The sequence below is a fragment of the Cygnus olor genome, chromosome Z (assembly GCF_009769625.2).
Source record: "Cygnus olor isolate bCygOlo1 chromosome Z, bCygOlo1.pri.v2, whole genome shotgun sequence".
NCBI lineage: Eukaryota > Metazoa > Chordata > Aves > Anseriformes > Anatidae > Cygnus > Cygnus olor.
In genome coordinates, this window is record NC_049198.1 from 10,303,427 (window position 1) to 10,319,855 (window position 16,429).

A 16,429-nucleotide genomic window follows, 5' to 3' on the forward strand; every position below is an offset into this window, starting at 1 on the left:
TCACCTGTATTTTGTCTGTTCATAACCATATTTTCCTCCTCTCTAGCTCCTTGTGAGCCATGGAGAGGACCATGACGCTTTCCAGCACTTCTTTGCTCATGACCTCTATTAATGATGTCTCCTGTCTCTTTGTCTACTGAATCTTGCTCACTCTTTTCATGTTACTTTTCTGTTCCTGTTCCTACAAGGCTTTCATGGGAGTATTGGGGTTTTATGTGGTAGTGCTTGGAAATCTGCACAGGCTGTCAGGGTGTCGAGCCACGGGTGGAGGTTTGTGTTTGTCCCCGGTGCATTTTTGACTTGGATGTGCTAGTGCATTGATGACTGCAGGGAGGGGCAAAGACCATGGAAAGAAGAGATGTGAAGAGGCAGTGATGGCAATATGGCAATGGCTCTGCTTGTAGTCAGATCATTGGAAAAAGTAGGGCAAACAAAAGCCTACAGTGCTGTGCAATGGGTAATCCAGGTGCTAGAGACAGTTGACAGTAACGTTAAATGAGTATTGTCTGGCTGGTGCTTTTTCTTTTTTAAACTATTACTGCAAATGATACCCTGACAAAGTCTTTTTTTGTCTTATATGCAGCGGTTTGAAGATACTAAGTGCGATGCAAATCCTGGATTGCATTTTTATTTTCTCACTTGGGCAGTCTTCATCATTATGTGGATGCATTTGATATGGGGCTTCAGCTCTGAGCTGAAGTGCTGTAATTGGTGTGTTTAGTAGCAATCATTTCTTTTGCAGTGGAACTCGGTGCCCTCGGTGGGGTAGGAGCCTTCTCCTGGCGAGGTGCAAACATATAATGAGAACCTCGGGGTCAGGCTCTTAAAGGCATTTAAAGCTAAAGCACCTCTGAAAGACCGACCTATGGTCCCTGGCCTTGCAGCAAGGGAAAGAGGAAAAAAAAAGGAGGGTTCTCTGGGGGATGGAGGGTATCGCTGAACTCCAGCCTCACACAGGGTCTGAAACGAGGGCGGTGGCTTGGTGTCTGTGCCTGGCTGCAAGGGGCAGTGCTGTGTCTGCACCTGGAAAATGCAGAGGGGCATTGTTCACTGCTGTTGCTGTTCAGACCAAGTATTGTGCGCGGTGGCATTAGTCTGCCTGTGCGCAAAACTTGTGCTTGTGTCCATCAGGTAAATAAGCAGATGGAGACACCAGCCTGGCTGTTGTCAGCTGATGCTTCCAGATGCCACGGGAATATCCCACGCAGTGAGGGCAAGCCTAGGAGCACGGCAATGCTTGTAAGAGGAAATAGTGAATGAAAGTTGGTATTGGCATAGGTAAGGGATTTGATGCATGATGGAAGGGAACAAATCTCATTTTAAGCACGGCTGGCTCACAAGGAGGTGGGAGGTATTTGAGCAGATGGGAGGATAGTGGCATTTCCACAGCTAAGTCATAGAGGCCTCTTCAGAATCCTACCCCACACTGCAAAAAGACTTTGTTTTGAAAGATGCAGTGATTTGTCCTTGAGCAAAGCAGGAAACACATGCAGCTCCCTTATAGTGCCTTCGGTGTGAAAGGCACAGGAGAGAAACAGCATTTGGGAAGGAGGTGCTTGTGTTGGGTACACGAAGAAGGGGGACCTACCGACAGGATGCAGGGAGCATTTGTGGAAAGGGGGATGTGAGTGTGGACCAACTGGCCAAAAAGATTTTTTTAGCAGCGGTGTGTTGGATGCCTTTGGGACAGCTTGTGGGGCAAATAAGAAGCACTTAATTAAGCGCTTCTTATGGGATCACTGCCTGCTGCTGCTCGCTTCCTAGGGAAGAAGTGTCAGTACAACGTGAGTGGATCCGATTCTGTGCACAGCATTTCTGCAGTCATTCTTTATGTAACAATGTGACTTACATTTTTGGGAAATGCAAGATCACCGGGTGTTCAATCCCCCACACTGGTGGCAGAGCTGGCACTAGTCTTCCTTGGAAACGAGATAGGATCCGTCTGAGTGAGGGCATTGCTGAACCTTGTGGGTTAGTCTGGGATGAACAGGAGATACAAAAATAGACATACATATCTGCATCGGGCAAAGAATCTTCTTGGAACTGGTTAATTATGTTGTCCTGGGCTTTTCTGCCAGCCCCCTGCTCCGTAGTCCTGCAGGATGCCAGGAGTCAGACAGAGCGCTTTTCCAGCACAGATCGCCTCGCTGTGCTCTGTTGCCTGCTCTCGTAATGCCAAAGGAGCGCGCTTTGTCTTTAGTCAGATTGGCTCTATCAGTTCGTATTTCCTTCTGAATGGATAATAAAGTGGAGAATCATTTCAAGGCGAGGAGTGTTGGTGTGTGAGCGAAGCGGGGAGGCTGCGTGTGAGGAGCTAGGCAGTAAGCAGCTGACGAGGAGGAGTAAAGTAGCAATAGCTGCACAGCTTTCTCTCTGCCTCTGAAGTACAATATTTTCTGTTGAGTCACAACTGAAGACAGAGATGAAGTTTTTACTGTACTTGGTACTGCCTGGGAAAGGGAAAAGATGCATTGTGTTGATGAATTAAAGAATTTCTGTTGAGGGATACTCCTTGAAGCTGACAGGATTTCTGCATTTTTGGCTTTTATATTCACCGGCTTCTACTGGTTTTTGCTTTTTGGATTTTTAGAAACTGTTTGCTTTTTTTTTCTTTTTTTTTCTTCGAAACATGCCTTCTACTTTGCATGGTTTCTCATCGTAGTGCTGCTGTGGAACAGGATACTCTCGGTGCCTTTTTAAGTTGCTTTCCCCGATACCTGAGATGGGACACAAACAATGTATTGATAATCTCCACAGTGAAAGTTCATTATTGGGTGAACCTTTAACAAGATTAGGAATCCTTCGGGACTCGTCTTTTCTATGAGACCAAGCTATTGTATTCTGTAGTTTCTATTCTATATATTTCCTTTACATTTAAACCTTTTATTTTGAAGCAGAAAGGTAAGTGAATGACTGGAACAAATGAAGTGGCTGGGTATAAACTGCAAGTAGGCAGCAAACAAGCAGAATTGTTCTTTATTTTGAGTGGGCTGTGTGCGTGTGTTTACTTTGGTAATACAATAGCTCCATTTGAAGCTTACTGGATTTAAACACATGCTTTGAAAAGACAATGCACTCTTAGTAAGTTCATTTGTGTGCTCTATTTCTTGGTTTTTGTATTCACCCATTAGACACTAATTGTAGATGTCCTATTGCTGGTACAATTGAGGTTGTCTGTTTACTTCTCACACTTCTCTGTTAGGAGGGTTTGTATCTCAGCTGGAATTTGACAGCAAAATCACTGTGTGAAGAGGAGTTAAAGGGAGGGGAATTTTTGGATAATATAAGTTTGATCACTTGAAGAGCAAATAGCTTCAGAGTAATTAAATTACTGGTTTGATTCTGCCTTAAATGTCACTTAAAACAGGCTTGTTTTTAACCCAGAGTATTTGTCATTGGCTTGATTTCTTGTGCTGAGAAGGTTGCGAGCTGATGAGACGAAATGACTGGCATGAAGGAGCAATGAAGATGCTGTACAAGCTCATGAATCAGAGCAGATGGCGTGGCTGTTTCAGATATCTTTTCAGTTTTCATTCCTTTTATGCAGGCAGCTTTCTTTTGCTAATGGAGAGAGCCTTTGGGGGATAAACATCAAGACCTAATACAGAATGCTAAGGTCTTCTGCCCTCAAGATGAAAAGGAGAAAGCTTATAGAAGTAGAGCTTCAGTTTTAGCCCAGGAGAATTTTAGTTGAAGAGCGCTGCAGTTTAGCAGCATGAGCTGGAAAAGCCTAATTGTTCTATCAGCTGCCTACGTTACCTCTTCCCAGCGTCTCTGAAAGCTGCCGAGTGTCTGCTCTAAAGAAGTGCAGGGAAGGTCAGAAACAGTGAGCAAGATCACATAGCACCAGTCTGTACTACAGCTATGTTAGCTCTGCCCTAACAACAGAAGTTGCATCTCTTAATTCATCACCTTGGCTTGGTGAGTGCTGCCTGTCACTCCCCTACCTGGCTGGCCCTGTTGACTGAGGCACCATTCCCTGGAAAACCAGCTCCACACCTCCGCAGTGAGTAACCAGAGTTTTGAGAAAAATCCGAGGGACAAGTGTGTCCTGGTGGCTCTTGTCAGAAATGGCAGCACTTGGGGAGTTCAAACTATTGCTTCAGCACTGGGTTGTAAATTGGATTACAAGTAGAGGAAATGTACAGCATGTTCTGTTTCTGCTGGTCTAGGCAGTGCTCTTAGTATCCTTTAGTGCTTTCATAATGGTGAACACAAACCTCATTTAAAGCAGAAGTACTGGGTTTGGACTGACAGTGCTCTGTCTCTCTCTGTTCTCTTAGAGGTAGCTGAACATTCAGCAACTTTGCTCCAAAACCTAGCAGACGCTTGTACAGTCCTGATCCCAACGCCAGCCAACTTGTCAGCATGCTGCAGTACTTGTGTTTGTTCGCAGTGCTGTTTCCTTTAAACAAAAAGTTGCTTCTTGCTCATGGCTCATCTGTTCAATATAGTATTTGGTCCTTAGGATCCTGACTTGGAAGAAATCTGTTTTAAGGAACAGCTGTCAGAGCTGGTTATATCACAGTGCTTTAGGTTGTCATAGGTAAATCATTTACTGGAGATACCTGATTGATTCAGCTGTGTACAGAACCCCCCTTATAACCTGAGCAGTGCTCTGGAAACTGAGGCTACTGAACTTAATTCCTTCTCGGTTTGCTCTTAAACTGCTGATAGCTGGCTGCTTAGCTTTTATATTTGCTGCCAGGCAGCAAAATAACTTTATAACAACAGAAGAAGCTGTGATTTCTTCTCTCTCTCTATTGTTATTCGTTTTTAGCTGTGCGTTATCCTTTTTGCCTTTTTGTCAGCACAGGATGGCTTCAGGACATTGGGTAGGTGCCTTAGACGTAGCTTTCTGCTGGCTGTGCGTGAGCTGTGAGTTCCTGTGGTCGGCAGCTTCCAGCCAGTGCCTCTCTCAGCACTCGGAGACAACCCCTCTTTCTTTGACTTTGTCTCTGGATGCCTTCCTTTCTTGGTCACCAGGTAATGATAGACCCCTTTTGTTACTGCAACTGTGCCAGCCACTGCCACTGTTATCTTGCAGAAAAAGCTGTGCTAAAAGGATGTGGCTGCGCAGGGAATGAGCACGTCTCGAGGAACGGCAGGACTGCCTGGTGCCTAGGAGCTCTCCGAGGGGCTCCAAAGGCGGCTTCACTAGGCTCGAACATCTCAATCCCTCTCCATCCCTGCTAACAGAAGTGATGCCAGTGGAGGGAGACCAACATTAGCCCCATTTTACAGAAAGCTGAGGCCCTTAACTGTTTTTTTTGGTGTCTCATGTGTTTGTCGCCGTTATTAAGGAGTTAAGGCAGGGCGTGCAATCTATTTACTCCCCTACACAGCGACACTCTTTAATTACATGAATTTAATTTCATGCTGTTTCTCAACAAAATTTTTTATGCTGGTGAACACGCTCGCAACACTTTAGTGAGTTTTTACCCTCATACTTAGTGATTTGTACAGGTCCTTCACTTTGTAGCTACATCAATAACGTGCTGGTACAGCAAAATATTATTCAGAGGTGTTTTTGCCTCAGTTTAATGGCTTTGCATAAAAAGTAAGGAATAACTGATGGGAGAGGTGCAGACCTGTGTAATTCATTCAGCCAATACGCTGTGTTCCCCAGATCATTTTTTCCACCATGAGAGTTACTGACTTGCCAAATCTGACCTTTTGTCCTCTTCCCTCTTCTCATCTATCAAGCTGTTCTGGAAAGGATTCAAGTGTGTTTTTCTAAAATGTGATAGGCAGGAAGGCTGGCTCTTACGGATGTCTGCATTGAAGTGTTTTGACACAATTTTTGCTCAGTTTTATTGAAACAAATCTGTTTGGAGGTACAGATGAAACCTGGAACACGTCAGTGGAAGTGCTTGAACATTTCAGAAAGTCCTACGGGCAGGGCTGGGATGCAGTTAGGCAGTTCTGCAGCTTGTGCTGTAGCATCTGAACAGGAACGCAGACTGAGATTTGGCAGGCAGTGGGGCTCCGAAGGGACTGTGAAAGGATTGCTAAGGGAGTGTGAAGTAGTTTTTTGCTCACATTGTTTTGTTTTAAAAAAAATATTTTCATCCTTTTATAACTACAATCTTTTCAATAGTATGGATATATTTCCTCCATAGTCCACTGTGAAGTGCCATGTGTGCCTTGTGCACCTTCCATTTACAGAAATGCCCTGAGGTGAGCACATTTTTCGGAGTACATTTTGTTCTCCAGTCCTGCTGTTCCTTGCACAGGATTGCTCAGCCCTGTAACTTCTTATGCCAATAATCAATGCCAGGACTCAAAAGTTAGTTTCTATTAATTATCAGAAGGTTTGAAAAGAGACGCTTTCTCAGAAGCAAGCAATGAATTTCGTGTTTAGCTATGATCTATCCCAAAATTAAATCATGTTAATTAGGAAATTGCATGCTCACCTCCAGAAGTCATAACGTCAGCCAAGCTGGCTGTAACCGTTCGTATCTCTGTCAAGCCTTGCTGTTAGGATTCTTTCAGCAATTAAAGTGTTTAAAAATGCTGTAATATTCCCAGGAAGAGTTGATGTTTCAGCATGCGGAGTGCTGGGGCGATGTTGCTATGGCAGCCTTAGCCATGAATTCTTTTTCTTGCTGATGCCAAAACCTCTTTTCCCAGAATGTCCTGCATTTTGGTTCATGTTATTCTACATGTTTAAATGGTTCTTTATAAAGTAACAAGACCATTTATCAGTCACTTTATTGCTTTTCCTATAGTAATTGCTTGCACAGGTAACACAATACCACTGTGTGTGGAAGATACTCTAAATATAATCTAGTCCAAAAGACTTCACTCAGTGCCGTGGTGGTGTGAGTTGATGGCCAGAGAAGGTGCTGTGAAATACTTTTTGGCCATGGTTAATTGTTTTTATACCTCTTTGAGTCTGAACATCGTATCTACCCTTTTGTACCAGCACTTTCTAACATGATCGTCTGGGGTAAAGGTGTCTCACGATTTCCCTTATTGTGATGAAAACCAGAGAGCTGGTAGAGAGATTTTAGCAGAGCTTCAGTGGACACAGAGAAGCTGTGATCTCACACCCTGTTCTTCCACTTAACTGCCAGCTTTTTGCTGCTTGGGGCAGTGCTAAAGGCACTGCAAAGCTGCCTTTGCTTTGAACCACGTTTGCCCAGCGCGTTATGGAAGCAAGTGTGCTGTTCAGAGTGGCTTGCAGCTTCTGGTGGAGACTGACCTTCTGGAGAGTGCTGTAAGTGTGAAGTGTGACTGATCCCCAGTTGTCGAGCAGAGATCTCCTAGCTGCAGTTTGTTCCTTCATGGGATTTCTCATGTTCTTGTTTCTCACTCGATGATGATGTGCCATGCTTTTGCTCCTGTTGTGATCACAAACCAATATATCAGGAGGAGATGTAATTATTGTTCCTGTGTTACAAAGATACTCCAGAAATGTCACCTGTGGCCAGGTAATAAGTTGTGCTGTGTTTGGTTCATCATTCCTCCCCACCGATTTTAAAATCTTAAGATTCCAATTTTGTCCTTGTGGAAATTACAAGACAACACAAACATCCCCAAAGAAAGCCAGTGATATCTTACTCCTACTTAGCTTGGGCTTGGCTTCCATTTGGGTAGTTGTAGGCTGGAGAAATGGTGGAACCTGTGCATGCTGCTCTTCAGTCTGCACACCCAGAGACAACTGGGTGAAGCTGTAAGTTCTGGAGAGAAATGGCTGCTAAAAATGCAATCAGAACAAAGTTTGTGTGAGGGTGTCCAGTATCTGGCAGGATATCAGGATGCAAATATTCTTTATTTAAACATGTGATTTCTTGTTATATGTTAGTATGACTTCTGAAGTGATTGTGAGAGAGAAAAAGACTTCAGTGAGGATTTGCATCAAAATTAGATATTTTTTTGGCTGAACCTTTATTAAGGTTTCAGTGTCATTTTACTATCTGTGCTACAAGGGAGCATGACCCTAACACAACCAACATTAAAGGAATAAGGAACATTTATAGGAAACAGGTAACTGCACAATGCCTGCTTTGGGTCAGCAGGAAGGGAACAGGGAAATGCACCCAAGGTGGGGAGGAAGCAGGCGATTCTCTTACCTGCTTGTTGGCTTGTTTCTTATAAGTGGCAGAGTTTTGCTCTTTGATGAAAGCAGAGAGATTTCTGTTCATTTCCACCCAGTGTACGCAGAGGTGGAGAGGCCTTGCCAGCGTCCTCATGCTCTGTTCTGGTCTTGTTCCCAGACTTGAGGGGAGCAGTTTCTGTCCCTCTTGGGACAAGCTGGAAAGGTACTGCTGGTATTTGTAATCAAAGTTGTTGTTTTTTGGAAGTCTCTAATGAAATAGGTGTGTGTGCATATGTGTATATGTGTGTTTGTGCACAAATGAAAGCTTTGTAGTGTTTGCATTGAGCTGCCTGCTTTGCAACGGCTGCAGTCCTGAGCCTGTTCAACAGGAAGAAGCATCCTCTGTAAAAAACTGCTGCTATCAAGCGTTTGAGCAGACAAAAGAACCGAGAATGAACTTTAGCTTTATTTCCTTTTTTGAACTAAAATAATCTCTAAGCCCCTCTGGTGCATTGAAAGCTGCATGCAGAAGGAAGCGTGACGAATGCTGAGCTTTCCAAGAGAGTCCTTGCACAAGCATGTGTAGGCTTTTCCCCTCGCACTGAGGGTTTGATAAGCTGGAAAATGTTTGCAATGAGCATCTCTGCTGGCTACCCTCAAGCAACACATGCAGGGAGCCACCGCTGTAGATCTCTTCTTCCAGGGTGCCACTGAATTCAGGTGCTTGCTCTCTGAGGGCTCACTTCTTAATATTGACACAGAACTGTTTTTCTGGCATTAATTACCAGTTAGCCTATCAAGTGGAAAAGTAAATTGTTTAAGTAGTGGAAGAAGATAGCCTGAGCAAATATTTCTTAGGTCAACCCTGTTTTGTGGGGGATTAGTTAGATATGAGATACTAAAAATGAAGCCAAAACAACAAAAAAAATCATGGATCTTTATGGACTAATGACCTGAAAATTTGTATAAAATCTAAACTTAATTTATTTAAGAAGCTTACAAATTTAATGGGGAATTTGTTTAACTTACATAAGGACAGGTATGGAAGTTCATTTGAGATGCTGGATTACGGGGCTTAAGCCTGAAGCACAGATGCAGCCTCTGTTATAGCATGTTAATTAGCTCTGATTATAGAGATTGGTATTTGCAAGTGCCGTCTCCTCCAGATCAAAAACCTTTCTCTTCTTCCCAGCCCTCAAAGAGAAACAACAACTTTGAAAACAAAATTTTCACTGGGATGAAAATGCTCGCTAGCAGCAAAATGTTGGCGATATTGCAAATGGCTGTCAGGCAGAACTGGAGGAAGTATTAGAGAAAGGGCTTCTGTTCTTCAGCAGCTTGCGGTCAGTGCAGGTGTACAAGCTTTGAATTAATTTTCTGAAATGGGGATTGCTATTTCACCTCTGAAAGAGGCACCTGGTGAATGCTTCTGTGAACTCTGGAGCTGGTCTTTGGGCAGTGAAAAGGCTCGGAGGGAGCTTGTTGGTCCTTAGGCAAAGGCATAATTCAGTGCAGACAGACTTTTGGTGGCGTTCAGTCCTCTGCTTAGCATGAGAATGTGAAACACTTGGGCTCAGCACCTGGTCCAGCCCTTGCCAGAGGGTGCTGCTGGGACAACACAGGACCATCTCTGCAGAAAATTTCGGGGTTGCAAAGACCATGCCAGGGGAACCAAGATTATCAGGCCTCAAAGGAGGGTGAGAATGGAGCAGGAGAAAAGCATGTTGACATGAACCTTATTCTTGGTCTAGCTGTTTTATGACTAGAAACCCTGTTTCTGTTCCTTTCAACGTGGCAGTAAGCCTTCCTCCATAAAGCTGCGCTCAGCGAAATTTAACTTAGGCTGAACGTTGCGTGTGGTGTTGTTTGTAATTGTGAATTTAAAAGAAAGTCATTTTTAAGAACTGGATAATTACAAAAATGAAAAATTAAATGCATCTACTGTAGATCTTCCATGAAATAAGAACATGAGAAAGAATGTGTGCTTCAGCAGCGAGTCCAAACTGGCATGTCAAAGGCACTGGCGTCCTCCAGTCACCTTGACTCGAGGAGGATGTCTGTCTGGGTCTCTGCCTGACATTTGGGAGAAAAAAGATGTTTGTGTGTTTCTTAGTATGTACAGCAGAGAAGACACACAAAAAGTTTTAATTAGGTAGCATAGTATTTTTTTCTTTGCTCTTTGCAGAGGCGATTTAAATTGGGAAAATGATCCACTGCAAAATCTCGAGGGTTGGAGTAGAAGTGACGTGCAGAATCTTCATGCTGTCAGCTCAGCCTGTTCGTACATATGCTGAGTGTGGCATATTTAACTGCAGGTTAGCTTGGGAGCCAGTAAGCTTTGAGATTTTATTTTTATTTTTTTTTAGTGTTTAATAGCAAAATATTAAGATTAAAATATTAAAATAGCAAAAAGGTTTTACACTCAAAATCTGTCATCCAATCTTCCTGGCACTTTGCATGGCTTTGTACAGTTCTTGTGGGATACCTGGTACTGAGCCAAGTAAAATTTGATTTCTGCTTTGGTTTGAATCAAGAAAGGATGAAGACTGTGGATGGACTGGAAGGAAATGTGCAGGGATAAAAACCCTTAATAATTGTCAGAATCCTGTATTCGGGGGGTAATTCCATCACAAAGCACACCATCGTGGGGATCTCAGTTTAGAGGAAATTGCGAACATGGTACTGTAAGGGAATGGTCACAGAATTGCTCTTCGTTCTCTTTAAATTTCCTGGGCAGGAGGAGGAGTGAGAAACAGTTCTTTCTGCAAAGAAGGGTCTGATCTGGGGAGGTGGCCAAAACCAAGGTGATGGCTGTACACTTTAAATAGTACATCATCTTTCTGCCTGCTTTGATGTGGATGCTTTTTTTTTTTTTTTTTTTTTTTTTAAAATCTGCTTAAGTTACTTTGGCTATTTCTATCTGAACCAAACTGTAATCTTTCTTCCCCTCTTTTGGTAGCTGCTTCGTGACAGAATAAAAACTGCATGTGAGTTGTGCATTGGGAAGTGATTGATGTGTGCTTGTGCAGCTTGTAGCACTATGAAAAACTCAGGTGCACCTGCTGATGATGTTTACTAGAAGTAGATTGAAAAAGCAAGAAAATGAAATTGGGCTTCTGCACAGAAAACCTGTTGTAAAATTGTGGGCCAGGAAGCAATTCGGGAAGCAAAGACTCCATCTGTTCCTGCGGGACAAAATGAAAAGGCTTCTTCAAGGCCAGGTAGATGAGAATCCTAATCACGCTCATCACTGCCAGCTCTCCCCAGTAGAGATCGAAACGGACATGTTTGTTTGCGGAATTAAAAGGAGCTCCGCCAGCACCGAATTTTCCACTGCTGGAGGGGAGTTCCATCAGGATGGTGAACACGATTCCAAGGGCACGAGTGAAGTTTGTGTTGGTGAGGTGGAACTGAACTGGGATGGCTATGTGAAAATACCATGCTCAGTTCAACAGAGCAAGAAGGACTTGGAAGGAAATGCTTCTGATGATACGATGCAGACCTCTTCTGAACGAAAGGGTAGAGTATCTGAGGGGCAGGACCTTTCTTCCCTCAGCATCACAATGAGCTGGAGAGAGATAGCTGAAAGGCAAGGGTGCTTTCCTCAGGAAAAGCCTGCTGCATACAAGAGTCGTAGACGGCAATCGAGAGATCGCTCAGCTGATGTGGTTGATTACATTGTTAAAGAGCTTCAGGGAATAAGTCGCATCCAGACAGAGATTGCAGAGCTCCGGCAGCACCTCACCTTGATAAAAGGCTCTGTGGATGAAGTCTCTAGCTGTGTGGATACGGTCTTGAGTGAGATAGAAGGCCTGCAAAGTGGTTCCACTGCCAAAACCTCGAGTACACACACTCAGGAGCCAAATAAGGAGGTACACAAGGAAGAACCAGTATTATATTTTTATGGCATTCCAGAAAAAGATGATGAAAACACAGTAGAGCTTATCTGCAGCTTCTTGTCTGAATATCACTGTTTCAATGGTATCCAATGCAGTAAGTATATAAAAGATGCTTATAGGTCAGATATTGGTACAGGCAAGCCTTTAACACCAAGACCAGCGGTTGTGAAACTCGTCAATTGTGAACAGAGAGACTTTATTTTACAGAAATCTGTTCTTCTGCAAAGCTCAGGGGTCCGGATTGCTACCAGCGATGAGCAAAAGCGGCAAAATGGCCAGAGGGCCCGCAAAGCAGAGTCCGTCTCTTCTCAGTCTGGCTTGAAGAAAAGTCGTCGCAACTCGTTGAATCTTGATGCATCTCAGAGAACTGATGGAGCTGGGCACCTTCGAACTGACTCGTGCCAGGTTAAGTATAAAAGCACGAGCAGAAAAACACAGAGCACAGAGGAGAGATGTGATTCTGTGCAGAAGTCAACCTTGACTAAGAAAAGCAACTTGGTACCTGAAACTGGGAAGGAAGCACAAACAGTAAGTTGCAGTGGGCAGCCTTCACGTGAGAGTGACTTTCACAAGGCACTTTGTGAGCCTCCACAAAATCCACAGGTGACTGGTTTGGCCAAACCGAGTGATGGAAATGATTGCCATTCATCAGAGTCTTTGGGTCGTGCAAGCCAGATGTGTGCTTCAGGCACTGAAAGTGAACACAGGCATGGTACTGAGAGTGGCACTGAGAATGGCTCTTCTCTTCAAGATAAAGATGAGAGGATAACTGCAGAAGGAATTGAAAGAGACTGTGATACCCCATGCAAGTTCACCAATGTGGAGAAAGCTGATACTCAAAGGGAAGATGTTTCTAGTGGGGTGACAACCATTAGCTATGATCACACAACGGATGAAATGGGTGATAGTAGCGACAGCTTGAAAGATATGATCCAAATGGACCTGAATGATCAAGATCCAACTGATCAGGTCTTTAGGGATGTCCTGGAAAATTCCCAGTATTTCCTTGACCATTCCCGGGATAACATTGATCTTGTAGACATGAAGTTTTACACTAATAAGCTCGGGAAAGCCATTCATCACTTCAGGTCTGCTCTGCAAGTGGTGTTCAACAAACTGGAGACAAGCGATTCTGAAATGCTTTTGGAAAATGACAGTGGCTTACAGATGGATGATGACAATACACTCATGCTGACCAGTTCAGGTATGTGTGGCAGCTCCGACAACTTCGCAGAAACCCCTCCTAGTCAGTCCTCTGAGAGCCAGGCCAACACAACTGCAAATAGTGATGCGTCTGCTCAAATGCAGTTCATTCCTTCCAGTCTTTCCTCAGTTCCGTGTGAGTCTCCTGTTTCATGTTTGATGCCGTCATCGGACTGTGAAATTCCTGCTGGGCAGCACTCACCTCCTGATGAGATTGGACTAGATGCGAGCTCTCTGCCTGAGCAAGGAAAGGAGTGCAGACCCGTGAGCCTTGAAAAGGTGTGCGCTGAGACCATCTACCTGAACAAATGCATCAACAATTTCAAAAATGTGCTAAGGGAAAAGAGACAAATGCGTAGGAGACTGTTAAAAGAATTAGCACAGGAAGGAAACTGGATTTCTGCTGAGGAAACAAATTCAGGTAAACGAAAATAAATGTTTTTAAAGAGATATCAAAATCAGGTATTTTGTGCAGCCAGTAGCCAACATCTCATTCTGTGGGTGAACAGTTTATTAGAACTATCTTAGAAATTCAGAGATGATTATGAGAGCAATTGCATGCACTGTACAACAGTACTGACCAAAAAAAAGCCCTAAAATTTGTTGTCCGACACACTGGAATGCAAATTAGGAAGTTTCACTTTTTTGAGAGAGAGGGGGAGGGAGGGAGATTTGCAATGCATCTTCAAAATAGCAGGTGTTAGGGGTTTTCATCATAATTCGTGACTTGGTTCCTTGTTAAATATAATAGTTAAGATGCGATAACTAAGTGTGCATTTGAGCTATAAGTAGCTGGATTTGCAGTTTTAGGAGTTGAGTGGTTCCAGACTTCAAGTGGCTCCATCATGAAGTGGGAGTTCTTGGTGTTAATCGCTGCTAGATGTTATCCTAGTAGAGAACTTAAAAACAAAAATAAAAAATAATTATATAAAAAAAAGTTGAGAGCTGTGTTTTCATATTTTTTCTGTAACTTGTCCATGAGATAATATTCAATTTCTGTGGAGCTACATTCCTTATTACCAGTACAGATAAAGAGGTGTTTGACCACAACAGATGAGAGCTGATGCAGCGATGGAGCAATGCTGATTAACCCCTTCCTGAGGATGTGGAAGATGGAAATGATCAACGTGCCTTGAGCGGCAGTGTTTTGATAGGCCTTGATTTGGTAAAACCAAATCTAACATTGAAATCTAGGTCCATCTGCCTGCTCCCTCTCCAGGCAGTAAGAGGACTCTCTGTGGCATCTCTGTCCAAATCACTACTTCCCTTAACTACAGAGTTAAGGGAAGAGGCTTGATGGTTTCAGGAGCGGTGGAAGCTGGAACTACAGTTTGCAATCTTCATTTCCTTATTTCAAGCCTCAAACATTTGCATCAAATCTTTTGTTCACTTTTCTCATTGCATTTATGAAAGTTAGAATAACCAGTGCTCTTTTTCCTATCGTAAAAGTTGTCTTGCTCTGAGTGTTTTTTCTAGTGACTGTACTTTTACTGAGGAAACAATCCATGTTTGACTTCTGTAGTAGTGACCTCAGTTATGCAGATCATAAAGCGTGTTATCATCTCTTCACTTTCTCATTTTACGTGAGGTCCTTATTGCAGAGTTAATTGGAACAATAGGTTTTTAATGAGTCAAGCATTACGATATCTTTCAGGCTTGGCACAGGTATATACCTATTTTTATTTTTCAAGGGAATGTTCAAATCACTCAGTTATGGATAGTAAAGATCAAACTGACCTATTTTTTCATTCAGAAATCTTAGTCTTGTCCTGTCCTAATTTTAGGACCTAGGGAGGAGGCAGTGGCTTTTGCCACAGAGCAACAAAATATTGAAATACCTTATTTCTGAGGCTTCACCAACTGTGAGAGGAGGCTGCTTGTGTCAATGGATTTTGAGCAGTACAGATATGTTCACAGGGCAAGAAGTAGCCAGAACGGTGAGGAAGATAATGATTACAGCTGGACTTGGGTGTCTGAAATATGGTTCCAGGGTGGATTGGCATCCTGAGCCTCCCTTGTTCAGTTTTCCTATGTGAAGAGTTGATGTTTGTGATTCTCATGTAAAGGCATATCTATATGGTTGATGTGACAACTGAGGTTACACCAATAAGCACGGGATGAAATCACGGTGTAGGAAATGTGCTTTGAGAGACTGGGGGAGTCCAAAAGAGTCAAAGGTATTGGAAAAAAATGACTGAGGGATGAAAAAAGAGGGAGAGCTTGGGGAAAAAAATAAAATGGAAGAGAGGTTAGGTAGCAAAGCAGCCAGACCATCGGGGCAAGGCAGGGAAGCAGGGAAGGAAGAGCAGCCCTGTCTGGAGCAGGAGGTACAGGGGCATCACCAAAACAGCAGTGCTAGCAGAGGATGGAGCAAGCAGGCAGAGAAAGGCAGTGGGTAAGTAACCTCTTGGCAGTGGCTAGAACGAGAGGAGGGGATGGCAGCCTTGCCAAGGGCTGTAGAGCAGGACAAAATTAATCATACAATCATTCAGTTTGAAATAGGGATGTTTTGGCATGCGTTTTCTGAGAAAGTGAAGCAACAATTTTGTTTGAGTTGTGCCCAACCTAAAATAAGTTTGGGCCAAGCTCTTGTTTTCTTCCTTTGGAAAAAGCATCAAACTGTGAGTGCAACAAAAGGGTGGTGGAAGTATTGTTTTTCCCAGCTGCAGATGCCTGCATATGTCCTACTTTAAAGATATTAATTTGTTCTTACTGTGCTTTTAAGTCCTGGGTCAGGTCCACTGAAAACTCTGAAAAAATTCTGCCTGCGGGCTTTTTGGTTCTGAGCCTGAACCACTGTCTTACTTATGCCTGATTGAAAGTTCAAGTTCAGGGTATTTTATTAAATGTGCTTGGCAGCAGGCTGTGGCAAAGGAATAGATGATAACTTTGAAGGTGTTAGTAAGTCTGTGTGTTTTGGTGAATCAGAGATGATGCACTGGCATAATGGTTTAAATTATTTATAGTTGTACACAGATGCAAATTACCAGAACAATTTAGAAGTTAGCAGATGTATGTAAATAGTTGTATTTAATTTGAACTCAAAAAAGAAACTAAAATATTCCCCGAAAATATGAGCAAGCTTTTAAAGTTTTAATTTGGAAGGGGAAAAAAAGCAAATTAGGTAAAGATGGTTTGATTATGTGTGTTCTTAAAAAAAAAAAAAAAAAAAACACACCACATCAACAACAAAACCCACCATCCTGAAATGACAGATTTTTTGTAGATGTAAATTAAATGTTCAGAAGTGGAACGGTGAAAGAATTCTATTATTGGGGGTTAA

The 16,429-nt window shown here is 43.0% G+C and overlaps 1 protein-coding gene across 9 annotated transcripts in view; it reads left to right on the plus strand.

Annotated features, from left to right (window-relative positions):
• The window catches only part of UNC13B (unc-13 homolog B), a 212,485-nt gene that overhangs the window by 97,747 nt on the left and 98,309 nt on the right, over nt 1-16,429 (plus strand). For 3 of the 9 annotated variants that reach the window (XM_040540263.1, XM_040540267.1, XM_040540265.1), the window contains exons 1-2: nt 2,123-2,901; nt 11,004-13,567. The exons of 3 other annotated variants lie outside the window; for them this stretch is intronic. In XM_040540263.1, coding sequence (XP_040396197.1) covers nt 11,110-13,567 — 2,458 coding nt within the window. In that variant the 5' untranslated portion in view covers nt 2,123-2,901; nt 11,004-11,109. Of the gene's footprint in view, nt 1-2,122; nt 2,902-10,963; nt 13,568-16,429 lie in introns of those variants that run through there. 3 more of the 9 variants (XM_040540266.1, XM_040540268.1, XM_040540264.1) reach the window with 2 other exon arrangements.